Source organism: Hylobates moloch, unplaced genomic scaffold (genome assembly GCF_009828535.3).
Source record: "Hylobates moloch isolate HMO894 unplaced genomic scaffold, HMol_V3 SCAFFOLD_11, whole genome shotgun sequence".
Lineage (NCBI taxonomy): Eukaryota > Metazoa > Chordata > Mammalia > Primates > Hylobatidae > Hylobates > Hylobates moloch.
Window position 1 is genome coordinate 68,979,659 of NW_026652286.1, and position 20,282 is coordinate 68,999,940.

The window sequence follows — 20,282 nt, forward strand, 5'->3', positions numbered from 1 at the left end:
TACCCAAAGGAATATAAATCATTCTATTATAAAGATATGTGCACATGTATGTTCACTGCAGCACTATTCACAATAGCAAAAACATGGAATCAACCTAAATGCCCATCAATGATAGAGTGGATAAAGAAAATGTGGTACATATACACCAGGGAATACTATGCAGCCATAGAAAGAAATGGGATCATGGCCTTTGCAGGGACATGGATGGAGTTGGAATCCATTTTCCTCAGCAAACTAATGCAGGAATAGAAAATCAAACATTGCACCATCTCACTTGTAAGTGGGAGCTGAATGATGAGAACATATGGACACATGGTGGGGAACAACACACACTGGAGCCTGTTGGTGGTTGGTCTGGGGGATGGGGAGCATTAGGAAGAATAGCTAATGGATGCTGGGCTTAAAACCTAGGTGATGGGATGATCTGTGCAGCAAACCACCATGGCACACATTTACCTATGTAACAAACCTACACATCCTACATGTGTAACCCGGAAGTTAAAATAAATGTTGAAGAAAAAAGACTGACTTCCACCTTAATCACTAGTCTGGCTGCCTCAATAGCAAGTATGAAAGGAGTTATGGGGGAGCCAAACTATCTCCAAAGTAGCTCAAAGCTGCTGAAAGGCTGCAGTTTAAGTATCCCTCAGTGAACACTCTGGAGTCTAAGTAAGTCATATAATACCTCTTAGGAATGAGTACTGTATAGATCTACTCATCCGAATATGAGCAGACAAGTCAGGAAATGTGGCCAATTGCATCCAACTGCCTGTACAATAAACATTTCTTTTTCCTTGTTTTTTCCTGTCTTACGGTTTTGTTCCATCTCTTCATAACCCTAAAGCTTCTGTATAGCCCTGTGATTTCTTTCTAGAATTACTTCCCTTTTACTTGTCCATTTCTGTCTTCCTCATCATCTCTGCTATCAATAGCTACCTAACACTAAAGCACCTAACACTGTAGTAACAAATGGCCAAATCTAAAAAATTTATAGTCATGTGAAATGATATGTGAAATAAATGAGCTTAAAAACTATTTTTGTAATTAGCTGGGTGTGGTGGTGCACATCTGTAGTCCCAGCTACTCAGGACGCTGAAGCAGGGGAATCGGTTGACCTTGGGAGGTGGAGGTTGCAGTAAGTGAGATCGCCCCACTGCACTCCAGCCTGGCAACAGAGCGAGACTCCATCTCAGAAAAACAAAAACAAAAACAACCTGTTTTTGTGTTGTTATTGAATCAATTATATTGATGATGATGATGATAATGATAAAATAATATGTCCTAATACCTGTAAAGGTTAATTCTATTTTTCAACATTTCCATTTTCTTATGAACTACTGGCTTTTTGCCCCCTAATACATGTTAATTCTCACTTCCTAACAGCCTTTTTGCCATTCTTTTGATGTTACCACGACCTTAGAGCTTCTTGTATTCTCCAAATTCCTACAAAGTAGCATGCTTGGTTGCAATGACCTTAGACATCAGACCAACTACCTATAGGCATTTTATGATCAACAGGCAGCTGTTCCAATAGGAAAAGTGTTTCAAGCCAACAAGACGGTTGATCCGGATAAGTCCTTGGAATTATTACTGCCTTAATTTATAAATTAATTGCATGCTGTTAAAAGTAAGAGATATATTTTAAGATTACTCTTCAGCCATCTCAAGTTTGTCTGTAATGTCCCATATGAGAACTGATGCTTCTAGGTAATTGGAGATGCTTTAGAGATCCTTTTTTTTTCTTTTCATTTCTTCTGGCCTTCCTTTTTATAAATCATTTGTGATCCTTTACCCTTCCTCCTTGACTGTCACTTCTAACTCTGCCTTGCTTTTTTTGTGGACACTGTCCCTTCATCTTCACCTTTCAATTACGGCTTTATTTTTATTCCTTGGAATTTAGTTAAGAATTATTTTGCCATATGCCAGGGAAATATGAATGAGTATACAGATATGTAGGGCAGACGCGGTGGCTCATGCCTGTAATCACAGGACTTTGAGAAGCCGAGGTGGGTGGATCACCTGAAGTCAGGAGTTCAAGACCAGCCTGGCCAACATGGTGAAACCCCATCTCTACTAAAAAATACAAAATTAGCCAGGTGTGGTGGCACATGCCTGTAATCCCAGCTACTCAGGAGGCTGAGGTGGGAGAGTTACTTGAACCCGGGTGGTGGAGGTTGCAGGGAGTAGAGATCATGCCATTGCACGCCAGCCTGGGTGACAAGAGCGAAACTCCATCTCAAATTAAAAAAAAATACAGATATGTGAAATTTCCATTTCACAATGTTTGAAAAAGGTATGCACTCCTCATTAAACATTAAACATCAGCATCAGTACTGTCACCACGTTGTGAGTTTTTTTCCACCCCATTTGTTTACAATAATATTATGGATAATTTCAGGAAATGAATTGTAGAAAATATTAACTAATTTCCACATATGAGCTTAATGTAGCTTTTTATGGATACGTACACTAAGATCCATGCCATGAGTCACATAATAGATGAATCCAAGTTCAACCAAGACTTCCATTAAGAAAAAATTATCTAAAGGATAGATCCTACTAGAATACCACTTTTAAGAATTAAAAACATAGAACAGACAGGGTTCATTTGTTCACTCTGCAACCATTTTACTTTATTACTTTATGGGAAAATTTAGATGTGCAAAGCAATGCAGATACCAAAATATGCTTTCCAAGTGTTTTTGGCTGAGTTTGTCTCTCAGCAGTTCTGACCCTAAGATACATACTTATATGGAAAAAGCTATGGATAAAAATAAATAAAAGATATCTTAATCATCAACATATAGACAAAATTGAATAGAAAAAAGTAAGAACATTATAAAGCATGAAAATTTACATAAAATTATTCCTGAATGTGAGGGTTGAATGACTCTAGAGGCCTGAAATCTATTTGAAAGAGAAACTTTCAAGAAAAGGAAAAAAGCATTCCTGTACTTAGAATAGATATGCTATGATCTGATTCTGAAGCAATGGGATTGAACTGAATGGTATATTGAGGTTTCTTCCATGGCCCACTGATTTAGATGATAGCAGTAAAATATAAATTCATGAAAATCATTTAATACTGTAAAAGGATAATAAACAGATCTGGACAGGAATTCAGTAAAAATACATGTAGATGTTAGTCTAAATACATTTTTAAAATACAATATATTTTGACTAAACTGACAGGATATGAACAGCTCATTCACTTGACAGTCATCTGTTATAAAGCCATTATTATATAACTTTAAAATATATTTACAGACTTAAAAATTAAGATAATGCTTTTATGTACATCAGATAAAAGTTTAATTAGAGTGTAGAGTGCCACTTCATAGGAATTAAGATAATCATGTTTTAAACAAAATATTTTGCCATGAAGATATAGATAAAATGTATAAACATGTCACATGATACAGAAAAACAAGAATCATGATCTTCACATTTACAGGAATTTAAAAAATCTTCTCTGACGGAAATGTATTACAACTCAAACTTCTCTTCTTGAAAGTAATCCGCAAAATTGAGATATTCTTCAAGTTGACCATATTTCTGCATATACAATAGAAAAGCTAGTTATTTTACTCAAAGCAATGAAGACAAACTGGGCCTTTGCAAACTACCGACACAATTAGGATAAGTTCATTTCATGGTAATCGTGAACAAAAATCTTTTTATGATAAACAGGAACTTAATTTCAAATAAGCATTTCTAACTCATAGAAAGCATTGGAAAGAGATCAAAGTGAATATTATTAATTTTATAACTGTGTTTTAAATTATAATTTTTATATTATCATGCTTACAGTAGAAATGTAGTAACCTCAATAACTTAATAAACAGTTTGCTGAACATATATATCAAAGGCTCTGCTAATGACTGTCTAGATACAATGTTTTTTAAAAGATACTTTTCCTGCCCCTAAGGAGAATACAGTTCAGTAGTAATACACCAATAACAATCAATAAGTGCCAAAGAGGTACAGACACTGTTATGAGGGTTCAGAAGATAGGTCATGGTTAGTTGAGGTAAGCAGTAAAGAGTGACATTTAAGTTGTCCTGGAAAAACAGATTTGGTAGGCAAAGAGTTGGTGGCAAGAGTTTTCAGTAAGAAAGAACAGTCCATCAAAGTGATGTGACAAGAAAATATGGGATTTGACTACAACCTGAGTATTTTTAGGAGAACAGAGAGAGCTAAGACTGAACCAAAGAGACTGACTTCAGAGAACAAAAGTTATAAAATACAGGTTAAAGAATTGAACAATCATTTGACAGGTAATGGGAAACTTGCTAAAGGTTTTGGAGCAGGGGACTGAACTGATCTAAGGTGTATTTTAAGAAAATTGGTAAAACATTCATTCTAGAATAGTTCAGCAACTAGTTATGGGTCTGTGATAACAATTTAGGTCATGAGGGCCCAAATCTGAGTGACAGCAATGAAGATAAAGAGTAAACAACAAAGTGTAACAAGTTAAGAGAGAGGTCAAGAATGATTTAGAGATTTCAAAGTTGACAGAGTAGAATAATGGCAGAGCTCTTTTGCAGGTTGTTTGTGCGAGGAAAAGAGATCATGATTTCAGTTTCAGACATATAGAGTTAAAATTATTTACTTCAGTGAGGGGATTAATGACATACTAGTTTCTTGACTCTGTTTATGAACTGTGTTTTAATCTTCAGTGAAATGAGAGAGGATCCTGGTGACCCTGACTTTTGTGGTGATAGGGACCTACAGAAGGGAATGTGAGAAGTGCATGTTCCTTCTACACCTTGAAGGCCATGAAACTCTTTTTTATAACCCTATGATATCTGACTGGATCTCCTTCTCAGGAAAGATGGAAGCACATAACAGAAGGGGAAATAGCCTAGGGACTACTTAGGAATTTTCTTTGGCCTAGCACTTAGATACGTTTTATTAGATATAAGTAAAGTACTCTAGGATTAGAAACCTATACTTTAAAAGTTTGACTGTTTTTATGTTTTTCATATTACCTTTCTTCATATCCCTTTATTATTTATTAAATTTCTTTTGGAAAATTAAAAATTAATAAAATTATTTTAAGAGACAGGGTCTCACTATCTTGCTCAGGCTGGCCTTGAACTCCTGGGCTCAGGCGATTCTACCACCTCAGCCTCCCAAGTAGCTGTGACTACAGCTGTGTACCACCACACACAGCTAGGACAATTAAAATCTATCTCAGCTATACTAAGATAGGAGGTTACTTGCTTTTATTGCAAGTAACAGCTAAGATTAATCAATCACTAATTGCTAGGTCCTATACTAAATGCTTAAAACGTATTACATATCTAATCTCCACAATCAAAACCCTAATTAGTATTACTGTTTTAGTTCCTACTTTACAGATGAGAAAACTTAGGCTAAGAGAAATAAAATAGCTTGCTCCCAAATTCTACTGCTAGTAAGTGGCAAAGCAAATACTTAAGCCTATACTTTTAACCAGTATAGAGTATGTTGTTTCTAAGATTTAAATGGTGTGGCTAGGATGCAGCTTTGGCAAGAAAAAAAAAACCTGGAAAGTGAAACTCACAGACATTGCAGTTAGTATTACTCTGCCATCCTCTCCACCTAAAGATGTTGCTCTCATAATTCTTTACTAAACATTTGGAGGGTTTTAATAGTGAAGACTACTTATTTTAACAGTGAAGACTACTCTCTTACAACACCTGATGGACCTCCTGATGAAAACAGTTGGAATTGTGGAAATGAAGTGTGGGAAAGAGGTCAGAATATAAGAGAAGTTTGGAATCTTCTACTCAGAAGTAGTAGCTACAACTGCAGAAGGGAATTGATTTGCCAAGGAAACTTTGAGAGGATGAGGACAGAATTCAGTGTTAATGGGTACTTTTCAGCAGTGATTCTCAAACTTTTATCTACTTAAGAATCACCAATGCTAAAAATATTGGATGTTTAACATCCACAAGGATTGTCATTCAATAAATCTGGGATGAGGCTAGGGGATTATACCCTTTTCAAAAACTTCTAGGTGATTCTGACATAGGTAGTTTAGGGCGATGTTTTGAGAAACATCAGTTTAAGGGGTGGGGAAAAAAGGGGCAAGGGAAAAAGTTGAAAAGGAGGGGAAAAAGAAGAAATGAGAAGCGTTTAAGGAAGGCAAGGGATATCTAATTATAATTTTAAATTATTATGTATATGACAATATTTATCAGTACATTTAAAATTTACATACATGTGTCACCTGTAACAGTTTTACAAACAGTATTTACAGTATGAATGGGCACCTGATACTTCTATTGACATGCTTTCTTTACTACCTGGTGTTTATGCATCCACCAGCCAATCCAACAATACTATCTTCAACTTCCCAGGAAGTCCCATCATCATATACACTTTCTTCTTAATGAACAAATATTCATTAGAATTTTGCCAGTGTCATATTAGAGTATGTTATTGAACTCTTCTTTAGAATAAGACATGCACTATTATGTTTATTAAATATTTTGGTTTTATTATAATTTTCCTATTATTTATTCTTTTCTTATACTCAAATTGCTCCTACACCCCTTTAGTATCATTACATTAAAAACGGATCACCCTAGTTCAACCTTTAGAAGGAAGAACAACAAGAAGAATGAAGTCAGTCTAGTTGGCATGTCTTTGGGAAGACATGCTGAGACATCCTGAGATAATTAAAGTAAAATGGCTGAAGAACCAGGTAAGGCAAAAAGTAAGGTGTGGAATACAAGCTGGAGGCAGAAAGACAGGAACAAACAGTACGTGTAAGGCAACAAAAGGCGTTGACATGATTGGGAAATATGAGTGGAAAGTGCCATGGAGATGGCATTCAAGTAACACTGAGCCCCAGGTATTCTAAAGGGTTAGAGTAACTGTGACCACCAGACTGTAGCTAAAGGCAGCACACATCACAAAGCACATGCAGTGCTTTCACTCAAAGGCACACAGTGAGAGGGACAGACAGAGTGAGGATGGGAAATGTCAGAGCATGTGACAAACTTTGAAATTTCATCACAGCACAAAAAGCTGCAAATGGGTTTATATTGGCTATAAACTTCTGTGGTTTCTAGGAAATCTTTTGAGAAAACCTAGGAACAAATTTTTTAAGTGGAGAAATCTCAAAAAAATGAAGGTCTTTGGTATTTTCATGTGGAAAAAAATGCGTATACTGTCCTAGACATGCACAATCTTGAAATACCTTCAACGCCTAATGCTAAATGTTATTCTTTATGTATAACATGACACTTGGCTTTCTTGAAAAGAAAGCCTAAGCTCCTTTCTCTTCCTAAGAAAGCCAAGTGTTATATTATGCATAAAGAATAACGTTTTTAAAAATTCCAGGTCCCTTCTGGTGTCCTAAACCTTGTTAAGCTTTTTCTAGGATACATGATTTGGAAATGCTTTTTTCTTCAAGAAGTTTAAAGTTCTTCCCCATATATGATACTATTATATAACATACACAGTATATGCACAGTGATTTTTCTATACCTAGTATCTAATTCTTTATAACTGTGCTATCCCAATAGGTTTTGCAATTCCACTAGAGGGTTGGCAACACTTAAAGGCATCAATAAAAGCACTTAAGAATTTAATGTTGTCTAGGAAAATGAAGATGGGAAGTTATTGAATGAGTGATTGCTCTCTCCTAAGGCAAATGAAAAAGTACGGATAAGCAGGGAGAAGCATTTGGAGTAGGAGAAGTAGAAGCAAAGTAAAAGACAAAAAGCTGAAAAGAATAAAATGAGAGAAAGACGACTTAAAGATCAAGATGTAGGAGGCAGGCAAGATCACTGGGTGGTGGTTTGTGGTGGGAGAATAATTGTCAAAGGGAAACCAATGATGATGTCATTATCTAGACTGGGAGACCTCCACTAAACAAGACATGTGCTAAAAAAGTTTCTGTTTTGTTCTCTTTTCTTTCCCTCTGCCTAAGCTCTCTTGCCTTATTTTTTATATTCCTCTTTTACAAATTTCCCTATGATATAGTCCAGGCAATGGATCTCAAGTTAGGCTTTTTTCTTTTCTTTAAAAGATTAAATGTTAATAAGAGTTGCCTGAAAATCTACTATTTGTTCTCTCTTATACATTCATGTAACTAGACTTGTTTTAGAAGACTGCAGTCATATTAGCATTCTCTCCATATACCATAAACAATTCTAAAAGCTCTGTGAGCAGACCAGAGCTTATAAGCTGCCAGCAGATCTTCGGGAATCCAGTGCACTCTTCAAAACCCCCACTTTACTCCTGTTATCAAATTTAGTGATCAATAGGATATGGGGGAATCAAAATCAGTGCCGTGGCCTGAAACCTCTGCATTCCCCTCGATCTTCAGTTACAGTGCTCACTGCTCAGTCCCATGTCCTCAAGAAGAGGATGTGGGTGGTATTAGAACTGGCAGCCGAGATCCTTTCCTCAGACTGGCACCAGGTGCTTCTTCACTCTCAGGTCACAAGAACTGTTCTAAAGAATAGGAAGCAGACAAGCAGAGGTGAGTCCTATACTCTGTCAAAAAAAAAAAAAAATCAGGGGACTTAATATATATGTAAGCAATACATACATAAAAGCGAAAGGACAGAGGTCCTTCAATAAAGGACAGTATTAGTGCTTATTAAAATTTATCTGATGGGCTGAGTGAATCCTTAGAACATCAGGGCATCTATTCATAAGGACAATGATAAGCATGAAAGGAATGAGCGGAAGAAGAGAAAATACAAAGGACAGAAGAAAGAGATTCTCTTAAATTTCACTATCTTCTAATCATTTGTTTCCTTTTGCTGATCACAATTAGGCTTCAGAAACTACATGATAAGATTCTCATATATTCACCTTACCTTCTTAATCCAGCCATTTTCTTTTGACTGCCTGAAAATTCTTTCCACTGTTTCTTTAACTTGTTCATCTTTTTCTGTCTTTGCAATGGTGCAACATTCCTGGTACAGTTTGAATTTAAAATGTTTCAGTTTATGATAAATTCTGGTACGGTTGGCACAAATTCTGCCAACAGTGAACACCTAAATCAAGAAATAAAGATTATTATCTGACAATGAATATATATTCTTTCTGGTTTTTGGATTTTCTTTAGTAGTAGAATCAAAATGCATTATTAACTTTCAATGTTAACACAATGATTCCTTTACCTTCTCTTACTTATACAACTAGTCAAACACTGAGCACCTGTGAAGTTTCAAATATTGGGCTGGGCACTAGAGATACATAAATAAAATACTTATTACCTGCATTAGGGAGCTTAAGTTTTGAGAGAAAGACAAATGGTTACAAAACAACATGAAAAATGCTATGTCCAAGATGCTATGTCCAAAATGCTAGTGAAGAAGGGCACTTAGCCCAATCCAGAGAGAAGAAAAGTCCCCAAGCAAATCAAGCTTGAATTAAGTCTTGAAAACACAAGAGTTTGCCAAGTTTGGGAAAAAAGAGAAATGGCTTTAATGTAAGGCAGAAGGATGGGCAAAGTAAAAAAAAAAAAAAAGCATAAAAAGTATTATAAGTCCATATTTATGAAGTTAAAAATGACTGGATTATAATATTTTTCTAGCTATAAGCAACATGTAAAACTGAAACAAACTCCGACACAAAAATTAAGTATTGGCAGTTTTTTACTAGATACTTTTGTTTTTCCCCCCCAAAAAATGATCTAAAGTAAAAAAATAAATTTGTGTTTAGGCATACTGATTGCTTTACTTAAGGTGTTATATGTGAATAAGACGTTAATATTTTGCTGTCAGCCAGCTATAAGAATTTTAATTCCTACGTTCATATGGACTTTTATAATTCTATGATTAAGAACTCTTTTTATGAAATCAAACAACCAGAACCTTTCTCTTTCAGAATGTTTTGAATGTTTAAAGTTATTATAAAATATATATTTAAAATATTTAAATATATATATATATATATATATATATTTTTTTTTTTTTTTTCCGAGATGGAGTTTTGCTTTTTCACCGAGGCTGGACTGCAGTGGCGCAAGCTTGGCTCACTGCAACCTCTGCATTCCGGTTTCCCTGCCTCAGCCTCCCGAGTAGCTGGGATTACAGGCGCCTGTCACCAAACCCAGTTAATTTTTTTTTTTTTTTTTTGTATTTTTAGTAGAGACGGGATTTCACCATGTTGGTCATGGTCTCGAACTCCTGACCTCGTGATCTGCCCGCCTCAGCCTCCCAAAGTGCTGGGATTATAGACGTGAGCCACCACGCCCGGCCAATATATTTTTACCTACATCATTTTACCCACTGTAGAAAATGCATCAGAAAGGGCTCCAAACATTATGATATGGTCAATCTTACTCTCATGAAGTAGTAACCCAAGGAAAGAGTAAACTTCTTGTTGACTTAAGTATTTGTGTCTGTACCTAAGTTCACTAATGGGTTATGCTTTCATGAGTACAAGTGGTATAGTTTTAATATTTATCTGTGCAACTTGTGTTCTGTCTGACAGAAAAATACACTTGTTTCCTGAAGCCACACTGCAAGGAAATGTACAAGTGATGACAGACAAAGCAGGAGTATGTTTCCAAAATGAATATAAGTTATATCACAACGATTGGCAACAATCAGGTTTGATGTGTTTTCTTGTGAAAATTGTATTTTGGACATTTTACAACCCTTCTTCAAACCTCCAAAGTTTAAGAAAAGCATGTTCAGATTTTTGTTCATGGCTCCGTAAAAGCCTTCCTGCTTTTCAGATCATTAGAAGTAAACAGGTATTATTGTACATGGCTTATTAAAATTAACTTTTCCAATTCAACCTTATCATCAAAGCAGTCCTGATAGTAATGACATTTCAGCAATTCACTTGCTAATACTTCCAACTTTGTGTAAAAACACAACACAAAAGTTGCAGTGACTATAAGGGTACCCTGTGTGTGTCTCCATTTCTGCCATCAAAGTAGACTGTGTGGGAGAACTCAGCTATAGCTGTTCTATATGAAGTATAGGCATACGATAAAGTGATTTGTATTTCTTTCACATTTATTCTGTATTTCCACAAAACAAGAGGAATTTATCTGTATAGCATTTTTAAGTTGAAACAAGAGGGAAGGAGAGGTGTTTAAAAATCCTAATTTTTTTCCTGTATGAAAAACAAGTATCCTTTGAAAATATTTAACATTATGGTTTACTTCTTTCCATTTCTAATTCCTATCCCTCTTGGCATCTACTTATCATCATATAGATCTATAAATAGAAAATTACCTTAAAATGTTCTTGTATTATTTTTTCCCAAAACATGATCACATTTTATATGGAAGAACCTATATGGAAGGGCACCACTGCTATAAAATTTCACAGAAAACAGCAGATGCAAAGGATAGGTGTAATACTCCAAATGAAGTTAACCCCTCACTCATTCCTGTTTTTAGTGTATTATTACAGCCCATTGTATTTCTTTACCATATGAATTGAAGTATACAGTACAATACAGCTTACACTGTAGGCATCAATTTGTATAAAATACTAAAACAGGTAATATTAATCTATGGTGTTAGAATGATTTCTTTAAATGTCCAGACAAATATATTTAGAACAACTGTAATTATCTAGTTCAATTTCTGTACATTAAGGAAACTATTCTAACAAGAAAATTAGTATAAAAATACCATAGATAGAAAAATAAGTGCTGTGTTGAGCGTTCACAAAGCAGATAAGGAAGATGACATATAAATGATGACTGGTCCACTATGCACGGTTAAGCACAGTTATATGACCTGATAAATATGAGACTGAGTCAGTTCAGTTATCAGTATGAACCAACTGATCGTACATATGTAAAAATTGGAAATGGAGCTAAAAATTATCACTGAATTTTCCTAAAGCAGAAGAACGAATCTCATTTCTAATTTAATAGCTATATCACATGGAGTATAAATTAAATCTAGATAACAAACTGAGGCAAGGAAATATAATGAAATATGTACTATGCAGACTTGGTAATATTCAGCTAACTGTAGGTAGCTTTTTGAAGTATTTCTCTAAGCTCTTATTTATAGGCAGAGGAGCCAGCTCCTTATGGAAATTAAAGTATGAAGAACAAAGAAAAAAGATTCTCAAGGAAACAGTAAGTCTGGGGAAAAGTTTGTTTTCTGTTTCTGGGTCTTCAGAAACAGATAGTATAATACCAGTCCAAAGGGTTCCATTTGCCCTTGTTTGGTTTTTTGTTTGTTTTTTGTAGGGACATATTATACAATGCCATTTGCCTCAAAAGTTATTGCTTTCTCCCACCAAATCCTAAGCATCTTAAGGAGTCTGGATAGACTCTGGGAAAAACTAAGCATAAATCCAAGATTGTTTTTAGTTCTCCCAAACTACCTTTCATATTTCACAACTCTCTTTCATCTAGTTAATTTCCTTCTCATCTATGTCCTTAAACTTTATCACAATCTGGTGGTCCAAGGCCTCTCGTCTCAGTACCCTATCAATACTGCTGTAACCAAAATTACTCTTCCCCCACTGATTCCACTTTCCATCAAGGCATCCTTTCTTTCAAAGGAGCTAAAGAAAGGAGAAAAGTTTTCTTATGAAACAAATTTGCTGTTAAGTGAATTCCTTAAAAGTATTATTTGTACCCTCAAAAAGAACCCTAGTTAATGTCTCAGTTTTATGTAACTACAAGCAGCAACACAAAATAAAGAATTAGTTTTCAAAATCACTTGAAGATGGGTGTAGGGTTAGGCACAATCTCTTTTTTTTTTGGAGACGGAGTCTTGCTGTCGCCCAGGCTGGAGTGCAGTGGCGTGATCTCGGCTCACTGCAGGCTCTGCCCCCGGGGTTCACGCCAGTCTCCTGCCTCAGCCTCCTGAGTAGCTGGGACTACAGGTGCCCGACACCTCGCCTGGCAAATTTTTTGTATTTTTAGTAGAGACGGGGTTTCACTGTGTTAGCCAGGATGGTCTCGATCTCCTGACCTCGTGATCCGCTGGCCTCGGCCTCCCAAAGTGCTGGGATTACAGGCGTGAGCCACCGCACCCGGCCAGGCACCATCTCTTTAATGCTCTGGATCATAACTAGGTTTATTTTCTCTCCCTTTCTTTCCTACTTTACATATATGCATTTACATTGTATTGAAGTACGATGTAAAATAAATTTTTGTAAGTCATTCTTCACTTTAAAGAAAAAATTACTGAAAAAACAATTTCTTTTTAAAAAATTTAATCACACTCTCTTAACATATCCAATAACTAACTTAATGTTTACATATAGTTATATACGCATACACACATTTTTATATAGATGCCAAGATAGTGCAAATACTAATTATTATCATGCTTTCAAACTAGCATTATTTATCAACTTCATGATGATACCATTTGCTTTTTACTGAACTGCTTTGCAAAACATAAACTTATAGACATTGAGTATGTATATAGCTTTGTGACTCTAGCTCTAAAAATCTAGTATTTTTAAAAGATATATATCACCCCTTTTTTCCTCTAGGAATCTTACTTTCCATGAACTTACTAGTTTCAATGCAACCTTGAAAGCATTGCATTTTATCATTTGATTTGAGAATACTTTACCAATTTAAGAGTTATCAACTGGCATCTTAAGGTAGTTTTAATTATATACCCTTACATGCAGAATAAGCATTTTCCCATATATTTGTTAACTTTTATAGTTTTCTCTTATGTGACTGGCAATATTGATGTTCTTTGCTTTTAGTTCATGCTTTCAGTTTATTCTTTGTTTTTTAAATATTTGAAGAACTATTTTATATAGAATCTTTACTGCTTCACAGGAATGTCAGAGCTCTAGAAGTGATTTTCTTACTCCACTTTCCTCTTCAGAATTAGCTACAGACAGCAAAGACCATGAAGGTACAGCAATGTATTTGATCTACATAGCAGAACATGGTCCCGAATGTATGAAATCACTTTTGCTAGGATTCCAGATATCTTATGTCATAAAAAGTTATAGATCAGTTTTTAAACAATGGGGAAATTTGCATATGACTATTAAATATATATATTCATATTTTTATAGTAACATATAAAACAAAACATTAGAGACCAATTCTGAATTCATTATCCCCATAAAAACCTTCTAAGTCATTCTTGCAACCCAGATCTCTCAGACGGATCTGGTCAACTACTGCTCAATAATACTGAGAAATCACTACCCAGTTTAACAGAAGAATTCAGATAAATATTATATTTCCATCTTAATAATTGACTGGGAGGATTCAGAGACAACTTTGGGTCCTACCTCTCTAAATATACACCTCCTCCATGGATATGTAGACTCACCAGAAAAAGCTCTCAGTATTTCTTGCATTTATAAATGTAATTTTCACATTTATAAATGCAGCAATCTTATAAAGTAAGATTGAAAAAATAAATAGAAGTTGTCAGCATCTGTGCTTTTTATCATTTCACATTATACTGCTATGCTCTTGTCTAAAAAACACTTACTCTTCGGTTTTTTCTGTTCATACAGAATTAATAGCATCTTAACTATGTGGTGATTGCTTTAGACTCTGACATACTTCTAACAGAGTCTAGTTGAAGCACAGTGTTTTTTGAATTCTCTCCTATTAGATGAACAGCTATCTTCCATTATTTACTTGTGGGTTGCCAATTTGGTGGATTATATGCTAAAAATATTTCCACTTGGGTCAAATTCTCCTTAGGATACTTAGGATTATTTACGAACTAAAAATTTCTAAATACTGAAAATTAAGATTAGAGGGAAGAAAATACCTGTTTATCATGTGACATGAAATTATCTATTTTCATGGTCCTGGTGTTATACAACTCTCCTGATAAATGCACTGAATATCTACAGCAGCGATGCAGTCCACAAGCCTGGCAGGAACAGTTTTCAGGATTCTTCAAATGAATACTTACATTAGAGTAATTTTCTACTCGCTCCTGAAAACAAAAAATATAAAAAAAAGTTTAAAAGATAAAGAATAAAAATAAAAATAAGAATATAACCAAATTAAAACATCTTAGGGATCACAATACAAAGAGATGTAAGAGCAAAACACCCTGGCATTTCTTACTTTAATACTGAGCACATAGTAGGTATTTTACAAGATATGTTTAAATAAAAAAATTTATAATCTTGGCTATTGCATGAAAATAAACCAGACTAGGAAAAAGCTAGTTTCATATCTCTTACACTTATGCGGTTGCTACTTCTTTTCCATTTCTCATCTCTAGTTAGTGTTAATGAGGTATTAGTTAAAAATAAGAGCAGCAAAAAGGTAGGATGATGTAAGAAAAATAATTCCAAGTAGGCTAGTTAAAACTTGAGAAAAAAAATCACATTCACTTTCCATTGTATGAATTATATATTTTCCACAAATATATTCCAGAAATAATTCAATCCTCCTATGATAACTTACTACAGTCCTGGGGAAAAAACAAGTTGGCACTAGGACTGCCATGTGTCTGGTATTCATATGGACAGTTTAATAGCTCAGTTATCAATGAGTAAACAAACTGAGAAAACACTTGGCATTCATAAATAAATAAATTCATTATAAGAATTCATAAAATAAGCTTATGAATACTCAGGCACAGTTACTTGTGCCTGAGTATTTCTGCTTATGTTCTAGGTCTGTGCTAGATACTACTATTCTAATTGGTAGTGTAGATTAGGTTTCAATACAATATTTGAACTGCACACAATGAGCATATTAGCATGGTTACTAAACCACATTCATATCCTCTACCAGCCGGATGGTAATTAAGTATCCAATATACTGACAGTTTACTTTTTATATTATATGATTGAAAACTACATTTTCTGGTGGTCAACTTTTCATATTTCTCATACTTCATGGCACTTTATGACATGTATTACTTACAGGCTGAAATTCAGACTGAATAGATAACTAACCACCTTCCTTTCCTGCTTCTGCTGTACTCCATGGAAGCACATGTTAAGATGAAACCTTTATCGACCTCTATCAGCTCAGTTCCCTGAGTGACTACAATCAGCAGAGCACCCCGATGACTAACACTGGATATATAAGTGAAAATAAACTTTGTTGGGTTAAGTCATTGGATTTTATTGTTGGTTTATTTTGTTTGTTTGTCATATCTTTATCTTTTGTAACATAACCCAGCTGATCCTAATTAAGATCTTACTGAATCATCTGTGTCTCAATTTTTCAGCTAATACTTTTTGGTATCTTATAGTTATTATTCCAACATCAGATTATCCAAATTCAGAATCACCCACCACAATATGGTAAAACCTAATATGGCATATAGGCATGGGTTTTGCAGTCTGAGAGACTCTGGGTTTAATACAAGCCTGTCTAATTATTAGCAGTGGAACCTTATGTTACTTATTTTTCTGAGAGAGTTTCCACATCTCTAAAAGCGGGGAAATAATAGTGCCCTCCAGCTGGCCACAGTGGCACATGCCTTCAGCCCCAGAAACTCAGGAGGCTGAGGTGGGAGGATCTCAAGCCCAGAAGTTCAAGTTCAGCCTGGGCCACAGAACGAGACCCCTCTATTCCCTCCAAAAATAGTGTCTTCCTCATGGGGTTACTTTGAAGATAAAAAAAAATTTTGTTTACATGTAGATTACTTGGCTAAAGTTAAATAATCTATAAATACAGTACCAGTATACCTCAGAGAAACTGCAGATTTGGTTCCAGATCACCACAATAAAGTAAATATACCACTAACATGTCACACAAATTTTGTGGTTTCCTAGTACACATAAAAGTTATGTTTACACTATACTGTAGTCTATTAAGTATGCAACAGAATTACGTCTAAAATATATGTAATTTAAACTACATTTAATTAAAAAGTACTTTAGGTCTAAAAAATGCTAACAATCATCTGAACCTCCAGTTAGTAGGCATCTTTTTGCTGATAGAGGGTCTTGCCTCAATGGGATGGCTACTGACTGATAAGGGACTAGTTGCTGAAGGCTGGGGTAGCTGTGGCAATTTCTTAAAACAAGACAATAAAGTTTGTTGCATCCATTCTTAAGACAACAATAAAGTTTGTTGCATCCACTGACTCTTCCTTTCATGAAAGATTTCTCTGTAGCATGCAGTACTGTTTGATTGTATATTTGATTGTATGTTATACAGCATAGAACTTATTTTGAAATTGGAGTCAATCCTCTCAAACCCTGACACTGCTTTAACAACCATATTCTAAATCCACTGTTGTCATTTCAACAATGTTTGTAGTATCTTTCCTTTCCTAGGAGTAGTTTCCATCTCAAGAAACCACGTTCTTTGCTTATCCATAAGAAGCGACTCCTCATCCATTCAATTTTTATCGTGAGATTGCAGCAATCCAGTCACATCTTTAAGTTTCACTTCTACTTCTAGTTCTCTTGCTATTTCAACCATATCTGTAGTTACTTCCTCCACTGAGGTCTTGAACCCCTTCAAGTCATCCAGGAGGGTTGGAATCAAATTCTTTCAAACCCTTGTTAATGTTGATATTTTTATCTTCTCCCATGAATCATAAATGTCCTTGATGGCATCTAGAATGGTGAATACTTTCCAGAAGGTTTTTAATTTACTTTGCCTAGATCCATCAGAAGAATCACTGTCTATGGCCGCTATAATCTTATGAAATGTCTTTTTTTTTTTTTTTTTTTTTGAGACGGGGTCTTGCTCTGTCACCCAGACTGGAGTGCAGTGGTGTGATCTCGGCTCACTGCAACCTCTGCCTCCCAGGTTCAAGCGATTCTCCTGCCTCGGCCTCCCCAGTAGCTGGAATTACAGGTGTGCACCATAATGCCTGGCTAATTTTTGTATGTTTAGTAGATATGGGGTTTCACCATGCTGGCCAGGCTGGTCTCAAACTCCTGACCTCAGGTGATCCACCACCTCAGCCACCCAAAATGCTGGGATTACAGGCCTGAGCCACCACGCCTGGCCTGGAATTTATTTCCTAAATAATAAAACTTGAAAGTCAAAATTACTCCTTGATCCACAGGCTGCAGAATGGATGTGCTGGAAGGTATTAAAATGACATTAATCTCCTTGTAAATCTCCATCAGAATTCTTGAGTGACCCGGTACACTGTCAACAAGGAATAATATTTTGAAAAGAATCTTTTTTTTTTCTGAGTAGTAGGTGCACTGTCAACAAGGAATAATATTTTGAAAAGAATCTTTTTTTTTTTTTTTCTGAGTAGTAGGTCCTAACAGTGGTCTTAAAATATTCAGTAAACTATGCTATAAACAGATGTGCTATCATTAGGTTTTGTTGTTCCATTTATAGAGCACAAACAGAGTCAGTTTAGCATAATTCTTAAAGGGCCTTTGGATTCTAGGAATGGTAAATGAGCACTGGCTTCAACTTAGGTCACCAGCTGCATTAGCCCCTAACAAGAGAGTCAGCCTGTCCTTTGGAGCTTTGAAGCCAGGCATTTACTTCTTTTTAGCTATAAAAGTCCTAGATGGTAGGCTGGGTGCAGTGGCTCATGCCTGAATTCCCAGCACTTTGGGAGGCCGAGGCGGGCAGATCATGAGGTCAGGAGATTGAGACCATCCTGGCTAACATGGTGAAACCCTGTCTCTACTAAAAATACAAAAAATCAGCTGGGCGTGGTGGCGGGCACCTGTAGTCCCAGCTCCTCAGGAGGCTGAGGCAGGAGAATGGCGTGAATCCGGGAGGCGGAGCTTGCAGTGAGCCGAGATTGCGCCACTGCACTCCAACCTGGGCGACAGAGGGAGACTCCGTCTCAAAAGAAAAAGGCATCTTCTTCTAATAAAAGACCATTTTGTCTACTATGAAAAAATCTGTTGTTTACTTTCATCAGTTATCTTAGCTAGTTTTTCTGGGTAACTTGCTGCAGCTTCTCCATTAGCACTTGCTGCTTCACCTTTGCACTTTTACGTTATGGAGATGGCTTCTTTCTTTAAACCTCATGAATTGAACCAACCTCTGCTATCTCCAAACTTTTCTTCTGAAGCTTCCTCACCTCACTGAGCATTCATGGAATTGAAGAGTTATGGCCTTGCTCTGGATTAGTCTTTAGCTTACACGAATGTTGTGGCTAGTTTGATCTTCAATCCATACCACTAAAACGTTCTCCATGTCAGCAGTAAGACTGTTTCAATCATTTATGTATTATTTTTAATTTCCTTCAAGAACTTTCTATTGCATTCACAACTTGACTAACTGGCACAAGAGGCTTACATTTCAGCCTATCTGAACTTTTGACATGCTTTCCTCAAAAAGCTTAATCATTTCTCACTTTTGATTTAAAGTGAGAGACCTGCAACTCTTCCTTTCACTTGAACAATCAGAGGCCATTTTAGGGTTATTAATTGACCTAATTTCATTACTGTTGTGTCTTAAGGAATAAGGATGCCTGAGGAGAGGAAGAGAAATGGGAAAACAGCCAGTTGGTGGAGCAGTCAGCACACACATTTATAAATTAAGTTCACTATTATATGGGCATGGTTTCTGTCACCCCCAAACAATTATAATAGTAACATCAAAGATCACTGACCATAGATCACCATAAAAGATGTAATAATAATGATAAAGTTTGAAATACTGCAATAATTACCAAAATGTGACAGAGATGAATAAGCATATCATGTTAGAAAAACGGTGCCAACAGACTTGCTCCATGCAGTTGCCAAAAACTTTCAATCTCAAAAAAACACATTATCTGCAAAGTGCAATAAAGTGGAATGCAACAAAACGAGGTATGCTTATATATGTTATTTTTCTTTCTATTAAAGAAAACAGTATTTACACCATGTTCTAAAAGCTGTGCCTGTACTTTATCTTCAAAGAAAGTAAATATGTATATACAGTATTTCATTTCACAGTAGGTATTTTCCACCTATGAAGAAGAAATGGGTTCAGAGAGGTTAAATTTATCAAAAGTCAAAAAGATAGCCCTAAACTCAAGCCATCCTCCAACTTGAAGTCTTTTAACTCTTTCTGTAATCCTACACTGTCTTATAAACCTAATCTATGGCTAATTTATCACAACATAATTCAACAAGGCTGAAAAGCCTTGGATGAAACCAAATCTCTTGGCATAAATGAGGTACAAGAACTAATGATTTAAGTGCTAAAAGGATTTTAAATAACTTAAACTTCAATTATCTTTTCATTTTTCCTCTTCCTAATCATTAGAATATAGAATATTAGAAGTAACGGGGCGAAAACCCTTACAAATCATATAGTACATCCTCTGCTATTAGAGATCATAAAATAGATAACTGGTACATGAAACAAAATGTGGCAAATCTTATAAATTAAAAAGATAAATTATAAATTCTTCAAATTGGTAGAATTATGCAATCTTAAAGTAAAGAAAGATG

General features: G+C 35.5%; 1 protein-coding gene across 9 annotated transcripts in view; it reads right to left on the reverse strand.

Annotated features, from left to right (window-relative positions):
• Positions 1–2,607: 2,607 nt before the first annotated feature.
• CCDC82 (coiled-coil domain containing 82) overlaps positions 2,608–20,282 on the reverse strand; it is a 146,031-nt gene continuing 128,356 nt past the window's right edge. For 8 of the 9 annotated variants that reach the window (XM_058446385.1, XM_058446386.1, XM_058446387.1 and 5 more), the window contains 3 exons: positions 14,705–14,875; positions 8,826–9,005; positions 2,608–3,555 (listed from right to left, as the gene is read on the reverse strand). In XM_058446385.1, the coding sequence (XP_058302368.1) occupies positions 3,487–3,555; positions 8,826–9,005; positions 14,705–14,875 (420 nt within the window). In that variant the 3' untranslated portion in view covers positions 2,608–3,486. Of the gene's footprint in view, positions 8,455–8,825; positions 9,006–14,704; positions 14,876–20,282 lie in introns of all 9 variants that reach the window. The other variant, XM_032167217.2, reaches the window with a different exon arrangement.